The 22,567-nt window shown below is 43.0% G+C and overlaps 1 protein-coding gene across 6 annotated transcripts in view; it reads right to left on the bottom strand.

Moving 5' to 3' along the window:
- CBFA2T2 (CBFA2/RUNX1 partner transcriptional co-repressor 2) overlaps positions 1 to 22,132 on the bottom strand; it is a 67,376-nt gene extending 45,244 nt beyond the window's left edge. For 3 of the 6 annotated variants that reach the window (XM_033153276.1, XM_033153277.1, XM_033153278.1), the window contains exon 1: positions 21,968 to 22,132. In XM_033153276.1, the coding sequence (XP_033009167.1) occupies positions 21,968 to 21,995 (28 nt within the window). In that variant the 5' untranslated portion in view covers positions 21,996 to 22,132. The remainder of the gene's footprint in view (positions 1 to 21,967) is intronic. The other 3 variants (XM_033153279.1, XM_033153281.1, XM_033153280.1) reach the window with 3 other exon arrangements.
- Positions 22,133 to 22,567: the final 435 nt, after the last annotated feature.

Below are 22,567 nucleotides of genomic sequence, written 5' to 3'. Positions count from 1 at the left end.
ATTTCAGAAATCTGACAAAATGGGCTCCGTCTGTTGAAAGGTTATGCCATCATCTATTTATCTATGCTAAATCTCTAAAGTTACCACAAGGGTTCCATGATCACTGCAGATGGCGACAGCAGTCACGAAATTAGAAGACGCCTGCTTCTTGGGAGAAAAGCAATGACAAACCTAGACAGCATCTTAAAAAGCAAAGACATCACCTTGCCGACAAAGGTCCGTATAGTTAAAGCTATGGTTTTCCCAGTATTAATGTACCGAAGTGAGAGCTGGACCATAAAGAAGGCTGATCGCCGAAGAATTGATGCTTTTGAATTATGGTGCTGGAGGAGACTCTTGGACTACAAGAAGATCAAACCTATCCATTCTCAAGGAAATTGGCCCTGAGTGCTCACTGGAAGGACAGATCCTGAAGTTGAGGCTCCAGTACTTTGGCCACCTCATGAGAAGAGAAGACTCCCTGGAAAAGACCCTGATGTTGGGAAAGATGGAGGGCACAAGGAGAAGGGGACGGCAGAGGATGAGATGGTTGGACAGTGTTCTTGAAGCTACTAACATGAGTTTGGCCAAACTGCGGGAGGCAGTGAAGGATAGGCGTGCCTGGCGTGCTCTGGTCCATGGGGTCACAAAGAGTCGGACACGACTGAGCAACTGAACAACAACACCACAAGACTTGTTGCTGCTGCTGTCGTTGTTGTTGTTGTTGTAATAGTCCAATCTGGTTGTCCTCCAAACCTCTCACCAGAACACTGAAGTGTTCATCGAAAGCTTCATCTTAACTTTCAGTTTTGATTTATTTTTAAACTGCATTTGGAGAAATTGTTTGATAAATTAGCACATTAATTTTCTGAAGCTTTCCAATAGCATGTAAAACTTCCCTGTAAACTGTCTCTCATATCTTGGCTACAGGGTCTGCAACAATACAAAATGTGGCATGTGTTAGCAATTAGAAAGCAGCAGCGGGGTGGGGGGGGGAGAATGATAGGTTTCTGATGTTACAGGAGTGCTAAACTAGATCTCGAATCCCCAACACAGGAAGTGCATGTTTATAAGGCAAGCGTTCTCACAAGCTGGAAGAAATGATCAAAGGAGGGGGAAAGCCAGTAAGAAGTCACATGGTTTTAAGTTATGCAAGTGTGCTTCAGATGGCAGCCTCAGAAAAGCCTTCAATTAATTGCCTAGTACACGTTGCTGTGGTTCTTGAACTGCTGCAGAAAATGTGTCATGAATGAGAATGATTTGACCTCCATATTTTTAAAGATGTATGCCAATGCTTAAAAAGTAGGTGTTTTAAAATTCCCAGAGTCAAAATCAGTATTCTTAAGAGCATATTCTAAGTCAAAAAGCAAACATTAGTTATTGCTGTCGTGAACTGTAGGTGAATTTTTCAGGAAAATTGCTCATACAAGAATACTCGTGTCTTTTTCTGACACAAGTATTATTATACTCTTACACATACATGAACAAAAATATGAAGCTGCAACACACTAAGAATCTATTAGTTGGATTATTCAACCAAACTGGGAAGTATATATTCAGAAATAGACAGGAAAGGGAAGTTGCTGAATTGCAACTTATTACCAAACTTAAAACCATGGAGAGACCTGGTCTGAATAGAGACATTGGATTCTTATCTCATTATACACGATAAAGCTATTTTTTGCCATCTCACCCCTTGCTTTTTCCTGTAAGACCAATTGCAGTCGTCAACAGGTTTACCACACCTATCAGCCAATCACCCATTCCCACCACCCTTCTGAGTAATGCCCCTCCCCACCCTCTCACTATATATAAGGGTCTGGTGACTTCTGTTTCAATGTTCCTCATCTATAAAATAGTAATTATTACTTGGTTGGTTACCTGTGATCACATCTTTATGTTCTCCTGGTGCCCTTTTAGGTGTGATGTTAAATGTTCCTATCTGCGGCAACTCAGAAATAAAGTTGTACTTGTACTTGTCCCCAACTTATGGCTTACAAAGTACAGGAGTCTATTGTAATCAGCTCTCCCTCCCCTCTCCAGCTGCCTTTCTGGAACCAGTTCCAATTGGCTTATCCTAGAGCTCTAGTTAGAGAAACAAAAGGTAGATCCTACAAGCTTAAGGTTGGTCCAATCCAGTCCTACAGTTATCCCCATCAGCAACCCTCCCACAGAGGAAACAGGTTTAGGGCATTCTGCGTTTGAACTTTCTAACACAGCAAGCTTTTGAGAAGAAGAAAAGGAAGCAGCAAAGCAACTTGGAGGAGGAGCAGCCAATGCCAGGATTTTGCAACCCAGACAGTAACAGCTCAGTGGAAAGAAATAATACTGCCTGCAATGACCAGGAAAATGCTTTGAAGCTGTTTTATTTTCTTCATGTAAGAAATTTCCATGCAACAAGCTAGAAAAACCAAAGTTTTGAGCACAGAAGACTATTCATATCTGCATCCTTGATGTGGTTTCCTGGTTTTAAGCCAGAATTTCTGTACCTATCACAGGCGATTTCCACAATTTCCACAGAAGCTGAACTTGTGCTGACTTTTGTTAACTGCGATGTTGTCATACAACCCTTCCCCTTTTGTTGCTAGCTTTTACCCTGGAAGGAGGTCTCTAACTATTAGCAGCTATCAAAATGTTGCCACTGGTATGGAGTTTTTTAGGAAGGCAATAGCAAACACTCATTGGACCTCTTCCCAGCACTTTGCCCAGCATGGGCTTCTCCTTTGCCCTCCCATGCTATGGACAGGAGAACGTGCAGTACTAAAACAGGCTGTGAGGTCTACAGGACTTTCCATATCTTGAGATAAATGGTACTCACTTCCTTTCACCCCTCCTTGCAGCCTATCCCCCTCACTCTTGTTTAAAGCTAAAGCATAAGGCAGTGCAGAGACAACATTGATGTATCATTGATGTACTTAAGGCATTTATTAGGATCCACAGCACTCTAGTAGGGAAGTTACAGGTAGGCAACCTTGTTGGTCTGCCCAGTCAAAACAAAATTAAACAACAGTGGAAGAATGGCAGATGAAGTTAATGGACTTTATGGAGCTTGCCGAACTGACCGCGAGAATCCGAGACCAGAGGGAGGAGATGGTGTCGAAGGATTGGAAGAAATTTAAGGACTATTTAGCTAATTGTGTAAAATTGAATATTTGAGCAGAATTAGCTACAGAATAGGCTTTAGCTAAACAAATTTATATTGAATTGTTGGTATGAAGTTTTACTGTATAAGATATAAATGATAAAGAATGTCTTAAGATATTGAGGATAGATGATGAACTATGTTTTTGCTGGAGGAATCTAAAGACAAATAAGAATTCTGAATAACAATGGGAAAAAGATATATAGCTACTTAAAGTATATTTGGATCACCAATGCAGTGGAGGGTGTGGGGGAAGTCCTTTATGTTTGGAAGAAAGAACTAGAATGAGAATAAGATTGGTGATTTGACAGGTATGTATGTGTTTCTTTTTTATGTTTTTTATGTTTTGTTGTATTATTGTTTGATTTGTTGTTTAATATGGTTATTGTAGTTGTATATGTTTTGTTTCTATATGCATATGGAAAATAATAAAATCTTTATAAAAAAAAAATTTAAAAAATCCTTCCAGTAGCACCTTAGAAACCAACTAAGTTTGTTATTGGTATGAGCTTTTGTGTGGAAATGTAGGGAAGTAATAGAGACCACCTTCCTGGCTGATGATCTTTAAATACACCTTTATTGCCCTCTTTCTTTGGAATACAAAAATCATTAGTCCTCTTCTGGCAAACACAATGGGGCAAGCATGCAAACCCCATCTCCAGAGACCCTGGGCCATTCTAGTTGCACTTCAGACTTTCCTGTGTTAAGAGAGGGGATGTGAAGTAGGGTTTTAAGAGCAATGGGTAAACATGTTTAGAAGCAGTTACAGGTAGGTAGCCGTGTTGGTCTGCCATAGTCAAAACAAAATAAAAAATAAAAAAATCCTTCCGGTAGCACCTTAGAGACCAACTAAGTTTGTTCTTGGTATGAGCTTTCGTGTGCATGCACACTTCTTCATGCATACTGAAATAGAAGTCACCAGACCCTTATATATAGTGAGAGAGTGAGGAAGGGTATTACTCAGAAGGGTGGTGGGAATGGGTGATTGGCTGATGGGTGTGGGGAAACTGTTGATGACTGTTAACGACTGCAATTAGTCCTAAAGGAAAAATCAAGGGGTGAGATGGCTAAAGATAGCTTTGTCATTTATAATGAGATAAGAATCCAATGTCTTTGTTCAGACCTGGTTTCTCCGAGGTTTTGAGTTTGGTAATGAGTTGCAATTCAGCAACTTCTCTTTCCAATCTAATTCTGAAATTCCTTTGTATTAAGACAGCTACTTTGAGATCTTGTATAGAATGTCCTGGGAGATTGAAGTGTTGTCCTACTGGTTTCTCTGTCTTGTGATTCCTGATATCAGATTTATGTCCATTTATCATTTGGCTTAGGGTTTGGCTTGTTTATCCAATATAGAGAGCTGAAGGGCACTGTTGGCATTTGACTGCATACACAATGTTAGAAGATGAGCAATTAAATACTCCTGAGATAGTATGTTTGATGTTGTTGGGGCCAGTAATGGTGTTGTCCGGGTTTATGTGGCAGCAAAGTTGGCATCTGGGTTTATTGCAGGCTCTGATACCAGTGTCCATGTTGAGTCCTGTTGTTGTATTATTGTGGGTGAGGAGTTGTTTAAGATTGGGTGGCTGTCTGTAGGCGATGAAAGGTCTTCCTCCCAAAGCTTGAGAAAGAGAACTGTCATTGTCAAGGAGAGGTTGTAGATCTCTGATGATGCGATGTACTGTTTTAACTTGGGAGCTGTATGTGATTACTAGTGGAGTTCTGTTGTTTTCTTTTTGGGGGTCTGTCTTGCAGCAAGTTCTCTCTGGGTATCAGTCTGGCTCTGTTGATCTGCTGTTTAACTTCATCAGGCGGATATTTAATTCTAAAAAGGTTTGCTGCAGATCTCTTAAGTGAGAATCTCTGTCTGTAGAGTTGGAACAGATGAGGCTAGAAGCCTCATTGTGATAGTGAACCCCCACCCCCACCCCAAACACAGGAAGGTCTGAAGTAAGGTCATGTACGGGATAGCTTCTCCTCACTTTCTGCCCACAAATAGAAAACATTGCTCACAAATGGTTCGCTGTTAAAGACCAGAAGTATTTTCTGCCCTTCGGTGCCTGGGGAAATAACTTCTATTCAGTAGGAATGCCTCAGATTAGAAGACCTGTACAGGTATAATTACTCAGTATGCATGAGTCAGCATGCTATTAATATGTTAATACCAGCACAGCAGCAGTTAAGAGGAAAAAAGGCTGCAACCCTATGCAATTATTGGAGAGTATATCCTAACTTCAAGTAAGCATGCAATGAAATCCATGCCCCATTGATTTTAACGGACTCAGACAGTGTGCAATGTAGCTGAATACTCTCGACACTTTTACAACAAGCTGCTGTCAGACTGTTTCTTAAGCAATCTGATTTAGGGATGCACGGTCAATTTTGCATGGTAAGATAGCTACTCCCCTCCTCATAGCATAAGCTCAAGTAGGTCTCTCCTTTATAACTTTTGTGAGTATTTAAACAACATAAATCAATGCTGAGGGGGCATTTTTACACTTCTGACCCTGATCCAGCACCTAAAGAATAATTTGCTACACAAACTGACCTCTTCAAAAAGACTCCTGCTCTGTGCAATAGCTGGGACCATCTTGCAGTAAGGGTTCTACAAATAAAGCACAAGTGTTCAGACAGCAATTTCACTGCTTGTGAACAAAACTCCTGAATCGCCACCCCACACTACATTTCAGTTAAGATTTGGTAGGGCTACTGAAGGCCAAATAATGTTTAATGAATAAATGCCAGCTCTCTCGCTGCAATCAGAACTGTGAAATGGGAATAATAATAATAATAATAATAATAATAGAAAAGAACAAAGTGCTCCCCTTGAAAGAAGCAGTTTGGAACCCTATTCTAGAATCTGACTACCTCCTACATGTCTGTCTCATACCTCCAGGCATTGGTTCAACATTTGAACAGTTTTAATTTGGAAATGGTCTGTCATACAGCTTAGGATATTGGATACCATCAATTAAACTGGGATCAGTTTACACTTGAAGTTTCAGCAAACAAATTACCATAGTTACTCTCACACCTCGATACTGCCAGAGAATCTGTCAGCTGCAGGATATGGGGGAAGAGAGCAGCCACCTCCTGAACTATTACTTGAACAGGAGAAATATTAAAAATTGCAACCTGATTAGATATTTATGTTCTACCCTTCTGTCCAATAAGGATCCCCAAGGAAAAAATATTGTCACCAAATAAAAAACAAGCCAGCCAACAATACAAAAGCAGAAACAAAAAAACTGATGACCTGTAAAACTAACCACACATTAAATAAATACTGGGTAAATCACTGGTCCTAAACATCCTCTGAAATAGCAGTAATGTCTAAAATTTAGCACAGAAGGAACCAAACAGCTCCACAAAGGGAGGATCTGCAGAGCCTAGGTGCCACTATCAAAAAGGCCTCAACTTCCAAGGACATTTACTCTTATTTCAGATAATCCAAGGGAGATAAAACAGGGCCTCTTTTGATTACCTCACAGCAAGTAGGCAGGTTCATTTCATCAGACCTGCGTGCATATTCATGTGAGCTATAATGCAGAAGAGAAATAGAACGTGCACTGGTACAAATAAGTAAATGTGCTTAGCCTTTACTGTTTTGGCTCCAGGAGAACTGCAAATTTATTGCGGCATAAGGTTTTGTGGACTATAATCAACTTCATTGGAGGCATGAAGAGTTATCTGGTGGCAGGCACACGTATGCATAGTTGTGGGGAGGTGGGAATTATAGATAGAAAAAGTCTAGAGAAAATGAAATAAGGAAAGTAAAGATAAAGGTAGCTCTCTCTTCTTCTCCCCCAACCACCAGGAAAAAACAACCTAAACTGTTTATTCAGGTAACGTCTCATGCATGCAGTGCTGTTCAAGAAAGCTTACACCATAATGAATTTGCTAATTTCTAAGGTGCCAGAAGACTGCTGTTGAATTACATCTTGATCAGTGCTTTTGTTAAGCAGATCCTGTATTTATATTTAAACAAAAACCAACTTAGGATGCAACCCTATACTGACTTACTCAGGATGAAGAAGAAGAAGAGTTTGGATTTGATATCCCGCTTTTCACTACCCGAAGGAGTCTCAAAGCGGCTAACAATCTCCTTTTCCTTCCTCCCCCACAACAAACACTCTGTGAGGTGAGTGGGGCTGAGAGACTTCAGAGAAGTGTGACTAGCCCAAGGTCATCCAGCAGCTGCATGTGGGGGAGTGGAGACACGAACCCGGTTCCCCAGATTACGAGTCTACTGCTCTTAACCACTACACCACATTAGTGAAGCCCCATTGAATTTTAAAGGACTTTAAGTACAGGATTAAACTGTTATGCTAAGAGTGTGTTAGTATCGGTTTTAATGGGCTCTTCCAACCATTTACATAGTGATCCTCCTTGCAGCCAATACTGTATTATTCAAACAAAAATTTTAATTTGCAGGTTCAATACTGGAATGCTTCCCTCTCATCCTCTCACTGATCCCAACCTCCCAATTTGTATAATATCTCCAAATATCAGTGTGCATACACACACACACAGAGAGAGAGAGAGAGAGAGAGAGAGAGAGAGAGAGAGAGAGAGAATGAATATGGCCAGGGGAGGAAAAAAGACAGACCTTTTTGTGCCTGGCCTGGCATTCCAAGCTCTCCACTCGTGGCTCCATGAAGTCTGATTCAGCAACAGTGCTGGGAGCTATTAGTTTACGAAAGGACCAGCACGCCCACCCAAGCGCAGACGACTGCAAGGGGCTCCTCTTACACCACCACCATGTGCCTTTCATTCTGCCTTAGAGGAGGCCTGAAAGGTTGTGGTTTTCACTTAAGACAGGAAACCAATCAAAAGCCAGAATGGCCAGGGGAGAAGGGAGCAGAGGTCAAAAGGAGAATTACAGGATCTCTTCCAGACTGTGTAGCTGGCACAGGAGATATTAATTAATGTGCAATTTATTGGGAGGATTTGGCACCATCACCATCCATTATCTTAGTTCAATGTAAACTAATGTGCATTTCATCCTTCTTTCTTTGCCCTTATTCCACCTCTCCCTTTTGTTTATAGGTCTAGAGAACAGCCACTCTTGTCTGCAGTCTCACTTTTCCTATTCAGCCATTCTCTTTCCTTTGGCCATAGGAAGAAGGCGTCATCAACTGTCTCTCATATATATATTAATGTTATCTGTTGACAGAACACAACAGTTCTGTTGCAGCAGTGATGCAGATACCTGCAAAACAAACTACTTCTATATTATAAAACAAACAGCAGGTCTAAATAGATATCAAACAAACTAGAAACTAGCATTTCTAGCACAAACAACTTTCAAATGACAAGCCTCTACAGCAGCCTTTCTCAACCTTGGGTCCCCAGGTGTTTTTGGCCTATAACTCCCATCATCCCTGACCACTGGTCCTGCTATCTAGGGATGATGGGAGTTGTAGGCCAAAAACATCTGGGGACCCAAGGTTGAGAAAGGCTGCTCTATGGCATGTAAAATGTATAGGTAGGGCAACTATACAATATAACCACAACTCAGACCCATGGCAACTTGTAGACCATTTGTGATCCAGGCAACTTTGTGGCAGTATTTCCTAAATAGCCTTTTTTTTAAAAAAAAAAAAAGTGCTCCTATACCATCTCTCACCTTCGGTGTTTACAGCACCATTTCCTCATTCATACCAGCCTTTTAATTATACTGGGTAAGCTGCTTTTGAGAGACAGGTTGACTTAATGCTATTTCTATTTATTTCCACAAACTTATATCTTTCCTATCCTATCCTTCCTATGGGAACACAGGCCACCTAACTATGCAAATTACAAAAACAATCAAATCCACTTATATGCAAAGTAATCACAACAAGCAGCAGAATGAGCATGGGGAAATTCTGCAGCCCAAATCATGGCAGAATAAGAAGTGTTTACAGTAAGTTTAAAAACAGCTGAAGTGGGGACAACCAAAGGGAAAAAATGGGAGAGTTCCAGATCTGGTGGCCGGTACCAAAAACGCCCTTTCGCATGCCACCACCCAGGTATCTCATAGGCAACCAGTGCAAAAATTGGAGTATCAGGGTAATATGATGCACACCTTGCTGCCTCTGATAAAAACCAGCCAATGGCACTCTGCACGAGCTCCTGAGTGTCCTCTCTGGCATTGTAGAGCCTGAGAAGCTCTTTGCCTGGGTCAAGACGGGAGCACAAGAGGCACAAGTCTCGCTCTGAACACTGGTGCTGGTAAGAACATACAATCGTCCCTACGATGTGGCAGTGGAGGCTGTGAAAAAGACTCGTCTTGCAGCTCACATTGCAACCTCTACTAGCCAGCCGTCTGATGGTCTGGAGATTACTGACTCTGAACATGGGAGGAGGAACCTCTTGAGCATGCAAAGATCAACAGGCTTATGCACTTTTGAGGATAAAGTTGCTTAACCTCCGAGCGATTTTGCACTCAGGGCATGCAATTTCACTGCCTATTTCAAGTAAACATTTCCTCAGTCTTTTACAAAAGTGTGCAAGGCCCACACTGCTCTCTGACAGCACAAAACCAAGCATAGCACAGTCTAGCACTGCGATGCCTCAGATGGCACCAGTAATACAGTTGGAGCGTTCTGCCTCAAGGAGCCCAAGGAGTGCCCAGCTTGAGCAGCCTAATCATCCCTGGTATCACTGCAGAGACTGCCAAGTAGGGGGACCAACTGTGGCAGGGACACCTGTCCGATAGGAAATAGACTAAAACCAGCCATTCATTTCACACAGGCCAGTAAACAGCTGTCAGATGGTAATAACTTCATCAATGCCAACCTGGGCTGCAGCTGATCCAGTGACCTCCAAGTGAAAGGCTCCATATGCCATTCCTAATCTCCTATAAGCCATTTAGCGTTTGCAAATAATTAGTCAAGTTTTTTTTTCCATTTCTTGTCAAAAATGCAGTTTAAATGCAGCTGGGGGGGAATTAGTCGATCAATTGCAACAACTTATCAATTGATTCATTAATGCATTACAGCGGCACAGCACTAATTAAAAAGCATTGTACCCTAAAGGGAGCCAGATCTACAATAGTGCTCTGGTAGAAAGGGAAGCAAGGGCATTAATGCTGCTGGAATTGCCATTAACAAGCTTGATGCATGTCTCTTCCTTTCTCCAAAGTTAAGCTTAACATCTGGCCCAGAAAACACAACTGGCAAGAGGAGACAGGTTTCTAGCATCTTTTTTTAAAATCCTGTTTTTACTTTATTGATTTCATTTTATTACTTATCAAGGCAGTTGTTTCTGTTCAATGTTGGGGGGGGGGGTTGGTCATATACATCACCTTCTTTTCAACAGCATGGGGGAAAGAATGTGACTTCAGGAATAAAACTTGTCACCGTAAAAACTCCAGTTAAGAAACAACTCTCAAAGATTCACAGGTGTAGAAGCATACACCTGGTTGCTCTCTGACCACACAAGTTGTTTTTTCCCCTCTTCAGCCATGAACATTAAAACCTTTTAATCAATTGAAATTAATTGAAATTTACTACATTTAGCTCTGGAGTAGAACCAAAGGAGGAAGTTCGGAGAGGACTGCTACATGTGAATGCTGCTGACCATCAGTCTGCCTGCTTCAAAACACTCTCAGCCTTTCTGGACAAAGAAATGACTTCTGCATGGCGTTGCTACAAACTTAAAAACTGGTGCATGCTGAGTGTGTCAGCCTGTGTGTCAGAAGAACATGTGGCAGCCCCAGGTGGCCTTCAGCAAAATCTGCCTGCGTACAAAGAAGTTCAACAGCTTGATCTCATCTTCCTCCCTACAGTTTCCCACAAAAGATGGTTAGCATCCAGCCACATTAGCATTTAGCTACATTAATGCTAATGTAACAGCACCTCCAGAGGAAACAGGGGAGGGGAGGAACGTTTTAATGATTTCATAAGAACACCGGGATTTCCAGACTCAGCAGACTTGAACAAAATACTAATAATCAAGGCTTCATTAGATATAAGTCTTAGGGGCTTATTTTGCCTCAACGGCTCAACTTAAGATGACTAGAATTCCAGCAAAAGGGTTCAAACGCAGTTATCCATTTATTCAGCCTGCCAAAGAACTGAACCCTAAAATGAAACGTAGCCCTCTTCCAAGCTTCTTAGACTACATTCTGTCACCTTGGCTTCAGCATGTTGTAGGCACCACAAAGGTGGGTAATAAAGTAATACCTTTTTGGCCAGAGGTAAATCTACAATTGATTGGTCTAAAGGTTCATGTTCCCATTCTATTATTGATGCTATACAGGGCTGGCTCTGAGAGTTGCTAGGATGGAGATCATCTGGGAATCCCGCAAAAGCTGCTCCAAACAATTTGAAGTGCCACACCACACACAATGGGCAGGACACAATTTCTGATGAAAGTAGGCAGACCTACATCTGCTAAGTAATCCCAATGACTCAGAGTATCAAACTCTGCCCAAAATTCATGACACACTCTAGCAGTGCTATGATGCAGATGCAACTATAGATTGTCAAATACCCTGCCACACAGTTCCAAATCCTAGTTCCTATTTGCCACAGCCATAAGTGCCTTTTTGTATGCTTTAAAGAACTAATATAATCCTGAGAACTTTCAGATCACTGATCTTTAAAAAGTTGTGCCAAGTCAAGGGTAAAATGGCCATTGACACACAAATGCTATAGAGCTCAGAAGCAAAGATACTGTTTCTGTTTTCCTGGAAGCAGCCTTGTAACATAATGTTGTTAGCTGTTCACCGGTGAAAAACCATAAATTACATTTCAGACATGATTTAGCACTTTGGAAATATTTCCACAACACAATATCCAATCCACAGGCAAACGAGAAATAAATATATTTTCAGATGGCTGTGTTTTAATGCTGAAAACTAAGCTAAAAAAATACATTTTATGTACATAGGGGTTGCATGAATTAAAGCAATTGCAAAATTTTGAGCCTTTCTTCCAAAATTCTGTGGCATCAGACACTGAGAATAGATCCAACAGAACACAACTCGTGCTTGCAACCTAACATTAGCACACACCAACACCACGACCAGTCCATCATAAGTTATGGTGTACAGGATGGCTGGCAAGAACAAAGCAAAGTTATGCAGGAAGCCAGCCAGATAAGAGTGCATTCCAATTCGCCCTTCAGAGAGAGAGAGAGAGAGAGAGAGAGAGAGAGAATGCCCAGCAGGAGTAGGGTGGGGGAGCTCTCCACCTGGCTCTGCCATGAGGTGACAGCCTGGAGAATCCTGTTATTTTCAGCATAGATATATTATTTCCCCCAGTGAATTTCTAGCAACTGTTCAGACAAAATCCATGTCAGAATCAGAATTTGCTCCAAAGAACAAGCAACCTATAAATGGTTCAGCAGCATAAATCTTCTCTCTATGCTAGCTGGATGGAATCACCATCTCTTTGACCTGTTTGAAAGGGGTATATTTCCAAGGAGCTCAGGGTTCAAGAAGACTGTGACTACTTGCCCGCTTTCTCAGACAAGCATCGCTGAAGATTGAAAGACTGGGTTTTGTCAGATTCTAAGTGTTATGTAAAACAGGCCCAGGTATTGTCTTTTACATTTCCCTTGTGGCCTGTGCAACAGTCCACTTGTAAAAAGGGGGTCTGTTGAATGAATACATATACAGTGTACAAAGATCTTTTTTGCTCAGGACAAATTTGCTGTTCAACACATGGCCAAACTCTCACACAATAAATTAACTGTTTGGCAGCCGCTGAGCTATTTGCTGGAGCCAAACCAATTAGGCCTTTAATGTGATCCCAATTTCCTTTTTCTGAGAATAAGAGGAAAGGAGGGGAAGAGGAAAGGAGGGGAGGGTGCTTAAGTAAGTAAATCCCCTCTTGCTTTATAAATCCTTGCCAATCATTCCAGATAAACCTGTCACCCACAGCTCTCAGATCTACATTCACACTCCTAAGCTCACAAAGAGGGCTAGGGGCTGATCACACATGGCGTTCAGCATGTCCGACTACCCACATGTGTTTTCCATAGTTTCAAAACTCAATCATTTAAAAAATATTTACTGAGCTTTGTCTTTAATCAATAAAACATGGCCAGAGATAAAACAAGCTTAGCACAAGTTACTGTTTCGGTTTTTGGAATGCCAGAAAAGCCAGTGATGTCACCAGATAAAGCTCAGTTCTGCACCCTGGAGAGTATTATGGTCTGCTCTAGGATTAAAAGAGGTGAGGCAAGACCCTTTAGGCCCCAAAGCCCAGAGACACACATGGAAATGGCTTAAGAGACAAGAGGGGGGAAGAAATGGGTACAGTTACCTTTCCAAGTGTGGCAGAATAGAAAGGGGAAAGGGGAGAATTATCTCTCACTCTTCCTTTGGCAAACCTAATGCATCTTTCACGGGGTTTGTGAAAAGTCTGACAGCCAGGAGCTAGTTCACACCCTTGATGCAGTTCAATAAAGTGTGGAATTTGCTACCACAAGATACAGTGATAGCTGCCAACTTGGACAGTTTTCAAAAGGCATTAGCTTTATCCTCCATGAATTTGTCTATCAATAGCATTTGTGGCTATATATTACTTCTAGTATCAGCGGTGCTAGGCATTACATCTCAGCATACCAGTTGCTGGGGGATGAAACAGGGAGAAGATGTTTATGCTTGTGTTCTGCTTGTTCCAAAATGCTAAGTCCACCAGGGAGGAGCAAAGCGGCGATCACCTCCTCTCTGGGAGCCTATTCATTCAGGTTTGCAGTAAAGTAAGCCATAGTTTAGCTTAGCATGGCATGTGAACCAAGTCGGTGTTTCCTGTGATCCACAGGGCAATGAAGGAGGAGTCCACCTCCTCCTAAGAGACCATAAAGAGAAATGAAGTAAGCAAGAAGCAGAAGAACACATTGATGATTGCGAATAAACATATATTGTTCAATAAAGCCCAACATTAAGACAGCTCTGCTGAGATTATAATTTAGCATTTAGAGTACCAGGAGGATTTCTCCACTGTATTTCAGATGAAATATTTAGGCTCAGTAAAGCATGCTAAACATTTACTCAAGCCAGGTAAAGGTAAAGGTACCCCTGACCATTAGGTCCAGTCGTGGATGGCTCTGGGGTTGCAGCGCTCATCTCGCTCTATAGGCCGAGAGACCCGGCGTTTGTCTGCAGACAGTTTCCGGGTCATGTGGCCAGCATGACTAAGATGCTTCTGGCGAAACAGAGCAGCGCACGGAAACGCCGTTTACCTTCCCACCAGAGCGGTACCTATTTATCTACTTGCACTTTGAGGTGCTTTCGAACTGCTAGGTTGGCAGGAGTTTACTCAAGCTAGCTACTTCTTAAAGGATCAGTGGAGAAATGGAGAATACTAACATTTTAATCTGCCAGTTAGATTTTAGATCCAACACCCAGTTAAGATAATATTATGATGGCAGTAGGTGGAGTGCCAAGATCCAAAGTCAGAGCAACTGTTCATCATCATGGATGCTTTAGTTGAGATTCCTGCATTGCAGGGGGTTGGACTAGATCAGGAGTCGGCAAGGTTTATCTTGCCTGGGCCAGATTGGTCCTGTGGAGATCCCTCCGTGGGCTGGAGCACGCGCACAATTTCCAACGCCACAGAAGCAAGTCCCCACACCGCACTGGTTTAGTGCAGCGCGCGAGCGGGCAACTCAGTTTGGGGGCGGCTAATGGGCAGGTCAAACAACCTACGCAGGCCACTTCTGGCCCATGGGCCTTAGGTCGGTGACCCCTGGACTAGATGATTCACTTGCTCCTTTCTGTTCCTCCCTGAATCCATTTTTAGTAGGAAACCTAGACAAATAATCTCCCACCACCACCTTGCACCTATTATTTTATACTGCTTGAAATCAATTAAGTATTTTAGAAGTAAAACCCAAACCTGCCCAATGCAGTTTGCAATTTCCAAGGAGAATAATGGCAACCGACCAGGGTTATTGCAATGAACAAGAAATTGTTACCAGAGATAGGGCAGTATATAAATCTAAATAAAAGAAATGCTACGTATTTCAAGACAGTTTGCCAGAAGTAGCGGGGGGAGGGTATTACAAAAGTATTTTAAAAACCAAAATAGTGGAAATGTTTTTTAAATGCTTGCATGAATAATAAAAAGTGGGTACCCAACACCTAAAAGATAGCAAAGTTGGTTCTGCACATACTTAATTCCATGGAGGACACACCACTACCAAAACAGCCTCTTTTTATGCAAGCCTCATCTCCAGCAGAGATGGTTATTTAGAGAAAGGCCCCATATGCACTATACATTTAAAGCAGAATCATATCACTTAAAACAGTCATGTCTCCCCCCCCCCCCCAAGAATCCTGGGAACTGTAGTTTAAGGGTGTTGAGAGCTGGTAGGCAACTCTTATTTCCCTTACAGAGCTACAATTCCCAGAGTGGTTTATCAATCAATCAATCCCCTTATCAGGAAACGCTGGAAACTTTAGTTCTGCGGGGGGAAGAGGGGTCTCTTAACAACTCTTAGCACCCTTAACAAGCTGTACAGTTCCCATGATTCTTTGGGGGAAGCCAGAGCTGTCTAAATTAGTATGATGCTGCTTTAACTGTATAGTACAGATGAGACCAAAGTTATTGGTCAATGACCTTAGCATGCAGGCAGGTTGGTACGGAAGAAACTGCTCCTTCAAGTACTACGGTCCCAAGCCATTTAGGCCTTTATAGTTAAGCACCAGGCTTTGAACTGGCACCTGGAACAAATGGACAGTCAGTGAAATTCTTTGAAAACAGGCAAGATGTGAGCCAAGCATGTAGTGCCCGTCAAAACTTGGGTGGCTGCATTCTGCACTAACTGAAGATTCCAACCCATTTTGAGAGGCAGTCTTATATATAACACATTGCAATAACCCAGATGGGATGTTACAAGAGGATGACTAACTTGTGGCCAGATCTTCTCTGTCCAGGAGTGGTCACAGCTGGGGAACCACAGCTATGAGTCCTCCTGTTCCTTCAAGAAGAAGAATATTCATGGATCTAAAGAATATTAATCTAGTACAGATTGCTGCTCCTTTCTACAGAAGACAAGACCTTTGTACAATATTGTTATTTTGGCTCTCTGAACCTGTAAGCCAGGTTTAATAGTCCTCTCCCCCCCCCCTTATCAATACCAACAAAATATTGAAGTCAACCGGTTTATCTTAGCAGAGAACCAATATCAGCATGTCAAGCAACTGAACTGCATGAACTCAATGTATTGACTGTATTAGATCTTAAAAGCTGAAGTAACATCCCTACTTATAATGTACACTCACTGCATTTCTGGAGTTAGAATTATAACTTTGGCTAAACCTTATATATGCTTAAAAGGAGATTGTACTGACCAAAATGATCACAGTTTGGAATAAAGATCCTTCCAGAAAAAGTTACATTTTTTGGTTTAGATTAGAAAAATGGCTACCAAGAGGTAAGCAAAATTTAGCCTAAGTGCTACCTCTTTTGGAAAGCTCTGTGTTACTCATAGAACTTAAACCTTCTGTTATAAAGAGTTGACAGCCTTCACAGTTTTTGGAGTGAAGATTGAAATAACAAGACAGCTGAAAAGCAGAAATGAAATGGCTTTTCTTATCAATAATTCAATATAGGTTCCATCCAACTAAGGTTTACTCAGAGTAGACCCACTGAAATTCAGGGGCTTTTCGCAATTTGCATCAAAGTTTCGCAACCCTGGAGACTGTCATCACCCCCTCCCCTCTCCATCCCGCCCAAGAAAGGTATAATCCTGAACTCAGCATGCCACTTAAGGAACTTGCAACACCTTTTTAAAAAGTTATTGTGCTTAAGTAGCCAATCTCCTTCAATAAAGAACACAGTTAGATCCTAATGATGGTGCTGCATCTAAACCACAAATTGTTATTCAAGGGATAGATGCTTTAGTTAAGATTCCTGCATTGTAGGGGGTTGAGTCTGACCTAGATGACCCTCAGAGTCCCTTCCAACTCTGTAATTCTATGATTCTGTTTCTACAATCAGCACAACCATCACAAAGTGAGACACATTTCAACTTCCTCTTTATTCCTCTGAATATTTTACAAAGGACAGCATTCTGAGCCCAAAGGCATTATCTTTTCAAGGGCATGAGGATTCACTGTAATCAAGGCGTAGATCTCCTAAGAGAAGTCACTTACTTTGTTCTTCCAAACTTACTCCCACATTCTTAAGGGAGGACAATACTTTTCCATATCTCTTCCAAATTACAATGTAATGTCATCAAAAAAAGGCTCATAAATAAGGCAGTATGATGCAGAGGATAGGATGTTGAGTTTCGATATAGGAAACCGAATTTCCAATTCCCACACTGCTTTGAAGCCCATTAGATAGCTTTGGGTAAGTTTACTGTCTCTTAGCTTAACCCTACCTCCCAACTTCTGTTCAGTTCAGGGTTCAGTGTGGCATAATGGTTAGAGTACTGGATTTGACCTGGGAGACCAGGGTTTGAATCTCCCACTCAGCCATGAAGCTCACTGGGTGACCTTGGGCCAGTCACAGTCTCTCAGCCTAACCTACCTCACAGGGTTGTTGTAAGGATGAAATGGGAAAAAGTATCATGTATACCACCTTGAGATCCTTGGAAGATATAAATGTAAATAAATAACACATTGCTTCCTTTTCCTCAGTAGGAAAACACAATACAAAAAAGACACTGCACAGGTACAATGTCAGTACCTTACTGATAATGGTTAGCAAAGCTGTTATCCCAAACGATGCTCCTAGCCACAAAGGCCACTTCAACCTCCAGTAATACTGCTCAATCTAGGAGCACTCCCAAACTATGCACCTGCCACTTCAGAGGAAGTGCAACCTCATCCAGAACAGCCTATGTCAGTGGTTTTCAACCAGTGGGCCGTGGCACCCTTGGGTGCCTTAATGGTGGTCTGGGGTGCCGTGAGCAACACTGGCCTCTGCCCCTCTTTCCTTCCCTCCCTCCTCTGGTGCTCTCTCACATCTCTGCCTCCCAAAAGGCTTGCATAGCTGTTTGTTGCAGCCCTGGCTAAAAGCACCCCAGGCGAATGGTGCTCCTGTGGGGCAGTGTCAGGAGGCACCTCTCTTTGGGGCGGGGGGGGGCAGCTCAGAGACCAAGGGCGACAGCTGCGGCTGCCTAGAGGACTCCCAAGAAGAGGGTAGAAGAGGGGAGGCTGAGGGAAGGGAGGGTGTTCAGAAAAGGGTGAGGGGTTGCCAGCTCTGCAGGCAAGGGGTGACACAACTGGGTTCCTGAGCCCCACAGGGGAGCAGCAGAAAGAATGTAGTTCGTCAAGGGAGCCGTGGACCCAAAAAGGTTGAAAACCTCTGGCCAGGTTTAGGAAGACCTTGACCACAGGACCATTGACTTGTCAGAATCAGTTTATTGGCCCTCATCCAGCCTACCAATGTTTCCAAGCACTAATCCAGGATGTGCACAGCCTCACCCAACACAGATGACACAGAGAAACAGAGCTGGATTTAACTCCACAATGGCAACAACTCAGGGGGTTGCGGCATTTTTAAAACATTATTGTTGTTGTTATATTATTATTATTATTATCATCATCATCACCACCACCACCACCTTAGAACCACTTGCAGATACACTTTTTAATATGTTGGTAAGAAAGTAAACTAGGCTATGGTCCTTGCCAAAGATATTTCTGGGCTTATCAAAGAAGACTTGGAGCCATCTGCTAGTCAACAGGAAGGGCTGGATCAAACCCACAGTTTAAGTTCACTATCTTATTTCCAACAGAAACAAAACACCAGAGAATAGCCAGACCTCTAGGCCACAGATAAATTGGCGCATAATCAGACCTCTGAGAGCCTCAAGCCACTCACTCATGAAAGGGGAGAGAACCGTTTTTAACAAGAAATAAAACTGTTATAATTCATGTGGAAAGCACACGAATATAAAAAAATGCAGCTGTGGTGCAAAAAATGTGACAAAGAGGGTTACAGAGTAACATCAAAAGTGCTCATGCACACATTAAGTGAAATGAATTCACTAGGATGATAATAGGAGCACCCACAAACCTGAAAAGAAAATTTGCTGATAAAAAGAGATGGTTGGATGTAGCTCCTCTCACACTTTGTCTTTTACTACCATTCTCTGCATTCTCTTTACACACATTTCTCCTGCATAGCACAGGTTGGGGGGGGGGAAGCTATTTTATTTTATTTATTTATTTATTTTTAAACCATATGGATTAGAATACAGTGGTACCTCAGGTTACATACGCTTCAGGTTACAAACTCCGCTGACCCAGAAATAACGCTTCAGGTTAAGAACTCTGCTTCAGGATAAGAACAGAAATTGTGCTCTGGCGGTCCAGCGGCAGCGGGAGGCCCCATTAGCTTAAGTGGTGCTTCAGGTTAAGAACAGTTTCAGGTTAAGAATGGACCTCCAGAACGAATTAAGTTCTTAACCCGAGGTACCACTGTACTGGACAAAGAAAAACACTATGGTGAAGCAAGCCACAACAGAAATGGGAATGTTTTTGTGGATGTTGGGACAGAACAGGCAAGGTAGTGAGAAACAGATGTGACTTGACTGAACTGAAAATGCATTGCAGAACGCAGTGCTTAGGAATGTGTCTAAGATCTTCCAGAGGGGTAGCTGTGTTAAGACTACTGTAGCAAAAACATAGAGTATAGCAGTACCCTTAAAGGCAAACAGATTTACTGTGGCATAAACTTGCATGGACTAGAGCTCATTCGTCAGATGTGTGAAGTGTTACCATCAACTGTCAGACAGCGTGTGTGCATGAAGGTTTATGACAATTTTATGCAAGTTTAAATGTATACAAGAGGAGTGCGTGGAGAGCTGGGGTCGATGTACTGGCAAATCTCTGGGCAATTTACAGTAGACTGGCAAGGTTTTCTGACTCCAATGGTCTAACAAAAACTTACAACCTAAAACTAAAAAAACTATTTTAAAAATTGCTGAAAGAGATAACACTTGGGGGAAACCAGGAGTGAATTCACAGGCTGAGCTTGTGTTCAGAGTCACCCTGTTCCTTCATTCTTATGAGCATGTGTGCCTGTTCAAACCACTATTTTGCCCCTGGTCTACTTGGTGGATCTTACAGTTCTGGTAAAATAAAAAAAAAGCCAAAGTAGATCCTGAAAGTCTGGCATCGACTCTAACCCTGGCATACAAGATATGCACAGCTACTATTTCAAAGTCATAACAGGTGATCTTCCTAGATTTGTTATGCTTATTAACACCTGTAGTGGGAGAAATAAAAGCACTCATTTGACTTGAGACCTAAGCAAATAGCTTCATGTTTACTGATAAATGCTAGTTCAGCAATTTCCTGTCGGGAACAAAGATAAAGGATGAAGAGGAAGGCCCAAAACAACATACATGTTCCAAACCAAGGAGTATTCTTCCTACCTGCCTGTTCTTCACAACTGCTCATTCACTGACCTTCTTCGGTTCCTCAGTTGTGCAAACTGAGTGTATACACACTCAGTATACACAGAGAGCCACTAAAAACTATTTAATGTAACCATATACATCAGCAATGGGGAAGCTGTAGCCCAACATCACCTGAAGGGACACAACCATGGGCGTAGCCAGTATTTCTATTGTTTTACTTGATCTAGGGGGGTAGTTGCCCCCCTGCCATCCCATAGACACAACTCCCATCATCCCTGACCATTGGTCAAGCTGGCTAGGGCTGATGCGACTGGGAGTCCATCAACTGCTGGAGGACCAGAGGTTCCCCATCGCTGACATTCAAACTTTAAAGATCAGAGCCTTGGCCTAACCCATAACATGAGATAGTGAGGTTTACAGTGTAAATTGCAGAACAGATTTCTTGTGTGTGTCCCACATCCAACATCTGTAACACTTTACTTTTTTCTACACAGTCTATATTAAGACAGGCAGTACAGTGATGAATATACTTTTTCTTCCCCCAAAGCACATATGCAATTTCTGTATACTGTACTAAGGATACATTTGCAAAAACATGCAGATTCTACCCAATTATGCTACCATGATAACTTTAGTTAACTACTTTGCATTGGTTGGGTCTGCACACATAGTTCCACTGAATACAGAGTTATATAGAACACCGTTACAAGCCAGTTTTCTAATTCTGGGATGCACTCATAATTTTTTAAAAAATGCATCTTTTATTATGTATGCAATTTATAGCAACAATCCTTTAAACTGCAAAGTACTAACAGACAGTTTTACTAGTCTTTAAGAGTCAGGCGGGGTGGGGAACGGTTAAGATTTCTCAAAAACATAACTTTTATTTTAAGACACACCACACCACCACCCCTATTGTGGAACCGAACAGACACTACAAACACAAAGCTGCAGAGAGAGAGAGAGAGAGAAGAGATGGAAAGAAATTAAAAGTCTCCTCCAGAAAGCGCCACTTCTAAATCCCAATGAAATGATCAGTTACCGTACATGAAATTAAGAAGAGTAAGCGAAATGCGAATAAGAGAAGCATAAGAGGCCACAGGTTAAATACAACGGGGGTGGTGGAGAAAAAAGCATCCCGAGACCTTGCAGGAGATAAGAAATGGGGAGAAGGAGGCACCACAGATGGGAAGCAAACAGCCTCCTGGAAAAGCGTGTTAAGGAACGGGAAGGCGAGGAGGATCTGACTTGGGAACCAGAGAAGGCAGAAGAGTGTGCGAGGGGCAGAGGGAGCGCTTGAAAGAAGGGAGTTTGGGAGAATCAGAAAGGGGAAATATATAACGGAACTGTAATAGGAAAGCGCCCCATCCCTACAAGTCCGCGGCGCCGAGTCCTCCTCCTTCCTTCCCTCCCCGCCCGGGGCCCCGTGGGCAGCAGCTCTCCGAGGAGGCTCCCCCGGGTGGGACGGCGCTCGCTCGAGTCGGAGGGGCCCGCCAACCCCCGGAATGGGGAAGAAGAGGCGCGCCTTACACTGGGAGGTTCCCGGGATGCCCACCATCGCGCAGCCGGAGCGGCTCCTTCCCTTTGTTCCGTCCTACTCCTAGGGGCGACGAAGGCGGCGCGGCCACGACGAGAGCGCAGCCGGGGAGGCGGCGAGGGCGGCCAGCGCCGCGCTAGGCCCTTCCGCTTCGGCCCCGCCCCCTGCGGTGACGTCACGCGGCTCCTCCGGCGCCGCCTCTCCCTCCGTAGGAACCGAAGGGGAGGAGGGCTGCCTTGGAGGAGGGAGGGGCGGGGGGGCGGCGGCGGCGGCCTGAGGCGGCGGGCCATGTGCGCTCCAGACGCCTCATCGGCATCACCCCTGCCCTGCTTTCTTTAGGGGAGTTTTCACTGGGGCTTACCCTCAAGTAACAGCCGGAGTTTTACAGGCATGCTTACTCGGAAGTAAGCCCCACTTGTTGCGAAATCGGCTGCTGCTGCTACTGCTGTTGGCAATCGCTAAATAAAAGCATCCCAAATAAAACCGACCATTTCATCATCTGAGGCCCTTCTTGTGCCTGGTCCAGAGGGTGGCAACATGAGAACGGGGTCTTTTCTGCGGTGGCTCACCGCCTGTGAAAGGCTCTCACCAGG

This window comes from Lacerta agilis, chromosome 6 (genome assembly GCF_009819535.1).
Source record: "Lacerta agilis isolate rLacAgi1 chromosome 6, rLacAgi1.pri, whole genome shotgun sequence".
NCBI classification, from domain to species: Eukaryota; Metazoa; Chordata; class Lepidosauria; order Squamata; family Lacertidae; genus Lacerta; species Lacerta agilis.
Note: the sequence above shows the minus strand (reverse complement) of the source record. Positions and strands in the feature narration are given on the sequence as shown.